Raw genomic sequence first — 6000 nt, forward strand, 5'->3', positions numbered from 1 at the left:
GACCTCAGAGTTTTTGTGCGTCTTGTCGACTGTTTTTGAATATTTTCATCCGACCAAATCTGCAGTAAACACTCCACCTCCGCATCACACCAACATGAACCTTTCACCGCCATTGTTGTTGTTGTTAAATGTCCGCGCATGGTCCGTCCTTCTATTTACATGTCCTAACAGGCGGACATAACGCTACTGCCGTAGGGCTCGTGCTCGTGCGCGTACACGTGCGCACGCTCGTGCTCGTACATGTGCAAACGGCTCCGCTAAAGCCCACCTATTTCAAGCGGGCCGTGGCGGCCCAGCTGGCCCCAGTTGAGCGCGGAGCGGGTGCGCTCACACTACTTAAAGGTACTAGGCTTTAGCTGAAAAACCGGTTTTGGCCGCGGCCAAAAGGATAATGTGATCACGCCCTAAGAGCGTGCTCACACTGTCCTTCTGGCCGGGGCCAAAACCGGTTTTTCAGCTAAAGTCTAGTACCTTTAAGCCATGTGAGTGCACCCGCTCCGCGCTCAACTGCGGCCAGCGGACCGTCCACGGCCCGCTTGAAAGAGGTGGGCTTTAGCGGAGCCGTTTGCACATGTACGAGCACGAGCGTGCGCACGTGTACGAGCAAGAGCACGAGCACGAGCACGAGCCCTACGGCAGTAGCGTTATGTCTGCCTGTTCGGACATGTTAATAGAAGGACGGACCATGCGCGGACATTTAACAACAACAACAATGGCGGTGAAAGGTTCATGTTGGTGTGGTGCGGAGGTGGAGTGTTTACTGCAGATTTGGTCGGATGAAAATATTCAAAAACAGTCGACAAGACGCACAAAAACTCCGAGGTCTGTGGAAAGATTTGTAAACAAAGCCACACACACGCGATCAATGCGTGTGACGTGTTACGGCGTGATGTCGTATGGACAGCAAGAAGCATTGGCCGGCCTCAAGCAGTGTGAGTACAAACGGGGCTGGGGCGCGGGGGGGAGAGGGAGGGGGGACAAGTACCCTAAAGTCCGGGTCTCGGTCCGAGAGGACAGTGTGAGCACGCTCTAAGTCACATAGACTAGGCCATGCTTTATGTCCAGAGGCGAAAAGGGAGCAGGACTGAGGATTCTGATCCTGTTGTCTGTCTTTCCAAGTCATAGAAGCATGTGTAATTTTTACGTTTACCTATGTTTCGATAGCCTATACATGCACACAGAAATTCAAAATTAATTTAACATGCATGTGATGTTTTAGTGTAAATATATCAAAGATTGAATGACAATATTCTTTACAGTCAAAGAGTCTAAATTATCTAAATGTTACTACTTCGTTTAGTAAATACAGTAGATTCCAAAGTGTCAGATAAAATTGTGTAAAAAAAAAATTTTTTTTAAAAAGGCAAGACCCTGGCAGAAATACATTGATGGCCAAACACACAAGATGTGACATCCTGATGAAGTTTAAGCTCACCACACTGGTTTTAGAGTATATTCAGTAATAAGCATACTAAACTGGGTTTACACTTGATCTTTATCAGATTGTTTGTGAGCGTGTCATTAGGCTATACAATGACCCTTCATTCATCAGGTTTATCATCAGACAGACACAATTTTAACAGTTTGCCCTACCTGGCATGACATTATTAGCTTTGAGGTAGCCAGGGTGTGAGAGAAATGACACTACAGTAACTGTCTAAGTTGGCTAATGTAACTTTTTGCTTGCTTACGTTCTACTTCCGGCTTTCTTACAGTGCAGACGCTTTTCTCTCTGCTCTCGCCTCTGCTTGCAATTTTGTGCTGCTATTCATGCTTTCTTCTAAGATATATTACGAGCAGCGGCTCCTGGATACTTATAAATCACTGGGACTATACACTATTAACACTGATTAATTTATCCATGTGGGGATTGACCTTTCAACATAAACCTTACCATTAAATTGTCTGATTAAACACTGACTGGCACGCTAACAAAAGAACATTCAGGCAACCTGCTACAGTGGAAACACATGAAAAACCATGATTCCTTTACTTTTTTTGTTAAACAAACAACGTTGTAAACCTGGGGGAAAAAGTGACATGCAACAACATGTTACCACAGCTTTGCAGATGACACACAAATCTACATTACTACATCACCAGACGACTAAAGTCCAATACAAGCACTGAGTAGATGCATCGAGCAAATCAACGAGTGGAGGGAGCAGAATTTTCTCCAATTAAACAAAGAAAAAAATGAAATTATTGTTTTTGGAGCCAAGGAAGAACGATCAAATGTCAGCACCCACAGTAATTTTAAAAAACCACAAACCAAGCTGAAACATAGGCGTAATCATGGAGTCAGACCTGAACTTCAACAGCCAAATTAAAACAATTACAAAGTCAGCCTACAATCCCCTAAATAATATATCAAGGATTAAAGGACTTATGTGTCAGCAGGACTTAGAAAACTTGCCCAGTCATTTATCTTCAGCAGGCTCAACTACTATAACAGTGTCTTTACAAGTCTCCAGAGTCGGGACTAAACATGGGACAGGTCTGCTCTGTGTCCCCAGAGTCAGGACTAAACATGAGTCAGGTATGCTCTGTGTCCCCCGAGTCAGGACTTAACATGGGACAGGTCTAGTCTGAGTCCCCAGAGTCAGGACTAAACATGGAACAGGTCTGCTCTGTGTCCCCAGAGTCAGGACTAAACATGAGTCAGGTATGCTCTGTGTCCCCCGAGTCAGGACTTAACATGGGACAGGTCTAGTCTGAGTCCCCAGAGTCAGGACTAAACATGGGACAGGTCTACTCTGTGTCCCCAGAGATAGAATTAAACATGGGATAGGTCTGCTCTGTGTCCCCAGAGTCAGGACTAAACATGGGACAGGCCTATTCTGTGTCCCCATTGTCAGGACTAAACATGGGACAGGTCTGCTCTGTGTCCCCAGACTCAGGACTAGACATGGGACAGGTCTGCTCTGTGTCCCCAGAGTCAGGACTAGACATGGGACAGGTCTGCTCTGTGTCCCCAGAGTCAGGACTAGACATGGGACAGGTCTGCTCTGTGACCCCAGAGTCAGGACTAGACATGGGACAGGTCTGCTCTGTGTCCCCAGAGTCAGGACTAGACATGGGACAGGTCTGCTCTGTGTCCCCAGAGTCAGGACTAAACATGGAGAGGCAGCGTTCAGTTTTTTGCTCCACAAATCTGGAACAAACTTCCAGAAACCTGTAGGTCTGCTGCAACTCTTAGTTCTTTTAAATCAAGACTGAAGACTTTTCTGTTTGCCGCTGCTTGTCAGTAAACTGCACTGTCACTTCTGTAAATGTAAAAACATAACGTGCTCGCTAAGGACAGCTATTCACGTTAACGTCAAATAAGCCGTAGGACTATGCTAACAAGTTGTCAAACACTGCATTGAGGAAAATAATTGGGGTTCATTTAGAGGTCACGGGCCACTTTTGAACATTTCTTCCGGACTACATGACTGAACAGAACTGCGACCCAACTAATGTTATCTGAGCAAACAAGTTTTCTACCTATCAAGCTAGTCGGGGGGGGGGGGGGGGCGCGCTGAACAGTAAACCACCAATACCGCAGAAAATGTGATCTGTGGCGGCCACTGAATCCGCATGTAGCCTTTAATCTGACCGCCGGGCTTCATAATTATAATTTAGGCGGCTGCAGATGGCCGAGTGTTGCTAAAACACTGTGGGCCACTTTAAACAGCCGAGCTTTACCTAACCGATGAGCTAGCTCACGTTAGCTCGCAGCGTCAGCTTTTCTTTCAGAAGGATTCCTGTAACACTCAGAACTCTGCAACTGGACTCTTGTGGATTGCAAAACGATTGTGAAGCTGATACGGTATGCTGGACAATGATACTTCTTGAGCAGAATCACTGAAAATGAATGTCTGAACTGTGAGTAAAGTCGGCTTACCTGTTAAGGCGGCGGCCGCCATCTTCGTCACTGTTTGCGGAAGCGCGCACGTACAATGCACGACAATGAGAGGCGCGTGTCCGCCGCAAGAAAAGGCCTGTGTTGTCTTTTTAATGTGGAAACGTTGGAGCGTTTGTTTTTATCTACAACTTGAAGTGTGTTTTGGTATTACAATTTTATTTAGAGGGAAAGAACATGATTTGGAAATGATTTATTCATATTCAACAATCGACAGTATGTCATTAATTTTCTCATTATTCATGCCATTTTTACATTCATAAAATGAAATTATTAAAGAAATTACCATCTTTTATTACATTCAAACAAAGAACATTCAAAGATCTAAGCATATATTGTATCAATATTTTGAACCTGTAACAAAACATTACACAAAAAAAATTATGTAACATAGGAGGATTATATTACAATTTACAAACATCCTTTTGTGACTTCAGTAATTTTGAACGTAACTTGGGCCAAATTACTTCTGGAATAAGTGACTTTGGCAAAACATTACGCTTGTTTTTCCCTACTACTTTGACAGACCATGAGGAAGGGGAAGCCACAGATACTTGAAAATGCTAGTGGAGCACACAGAGATTAGGAGACATTTGGCTGTAAAAGGCCCTTTAATTCTGCTGCTGACCCACTACTGCTGTTACAAAATAATTTCCCAGTCTGGGATCATTAAAGTAATTCTATTCTATTCTATTCTATTCTATTCTATTCTATTCTATAAAGCAAACTCAAACATCACAAATGCAATCACTCTTAGCTCAACCAAACAAATGGCAGTTAAAGATCTCCTCTGGGATACTGTGAAATTATGTTTCAACTGTGCATAATGAAGCACAACTAAAATTGCCTAAGTCTCTCTGTCTTGGGACTTGGACATATTGGGACTTGGGACTGTATGTCTGATGCTCAATTCCAAGGCTTAAACAGAAAAGATCAGGTTCTTATAGCAAGAGTAGATGTGCTATCATATCATTGGCTATAATGCATAAACATGACATTAAGGAAGTGATGTTAGTGCATTTAAGTCTGCAGCTGTGTTTTGCAGCCTGCAGAGTCAGATTGAAGGCACCAAGGGAATTGTGACCTTGGCAGGCTCCAGAGAGTTTTCAGGTCATCCTAAATGACACAGAAGTAATCTAACAGAACCCCACTATACTAACGAGGACTGAACATTAACCCAAACTGTCTAGGGAAAATTAAATATTACGTAACATGCAGTAATGTTCTGTTTAAAATAAAGCCTTCACTGCAGCAATTATGTCTCTGTCTTCTTTTTTTCATAAACCGTACACTGTATAAAGGTACTCTAAGATGGGTAAATATTTTTTTGGTTTTGAATTTCTGCAGCAAAATAAACAAAATGCATGCATTTACTAAAGCCAACAAAACTATTTTGGTTTTGTTGGCTTTAGTAAATGCATGCAGAGAGTCTTCAAAAGAAACTGCAGTGCAAAACATAAACTATCATCAATACAATACACTGTCTATTGTATAAGGGCAGACCTGACACATCTAATATAATGTAGTTTATAGTGTTAGTCCATCTGATGTTAGTGTTTTTATGATATTGTGCTCTGATTGACTAAATGTTCTTGTTGGAAGAGAACATGTGTTAGTGTTTTGGAGGAGTTATTTGTGTTGAGACATGTTTGCAGTGTGTTGGTAGACAGTGTATAGTGTTAGTGAATTATTGTATTTTGAAAGTTAGTGTTGGAGTTTAGAAGAAGAAGGGAAGAAGGGGACACACTGAAATAACATTTGATTTGGACTTGGTGCTGCAAGTTCCTACAGAAGCAAACACACCACCCAGCAGAGGAGGGCAGAGCGCACGCTGACCTAAGTGGTTATGGAAGTACAAGTTTGCCATCTACTGGACAACGGATAGTGTCAGATTAAAAGATAGGTTCACATTTTCCATTAAACACTTTATCAAGCACAACTCTATTCTGGGTCCCCTGTTATTTAGTTTATATATTAATGAGCTACCTGAAGTCTGTCCACCCACTGTTACCTGTCAGATGTATGCTGATGACTCAGTCATATATCTACAAGCTAGAAAATAAGAGGCAAGCTGCAGAAGAGTTTTCAGTCACAAT

At 42.8% G+C, this 6000-nt stretch overlaps 1 protein-coding gene across 1 annotated transcript in view; it reads right to left on the reverse strand.

The window, feature by feature from the left end:
* The window catches only part of ube2v1 (ubiquitin-conjugating enzyme E2 variant 1), a 29670-nt gene extending 25759 nt beyond the window's left edge, over nucleotides 1-3911 (reverse strand). The window contains exon 1 of the mRNA XM_083939316.1: nucleotides 3887-3911. Within this exon, the coding sequence (XP_083795442.1) occupies nucleotides 3887-3908 (22 nt within the window). The 5' untranslated portion in view covers nucleotides 3909-3911. The remainder of the gene's footprint in view (nucleotides 1-3886) is intronic.
* Nucleotides 3912-6000: the final 2089 nt, after the last annotated feature.

This window comes from Echiichthys vipera (assembly GCF_963691815.1).
Source record: "Echiichthys vipera genome assembly, chromosome: X".
Lineage (NCBI taxonomy): Eukaryota > Metazoa > Chordata > Actinopteri > Perciformes > Trachinidae > Echiichthys > Echiichthys vipera.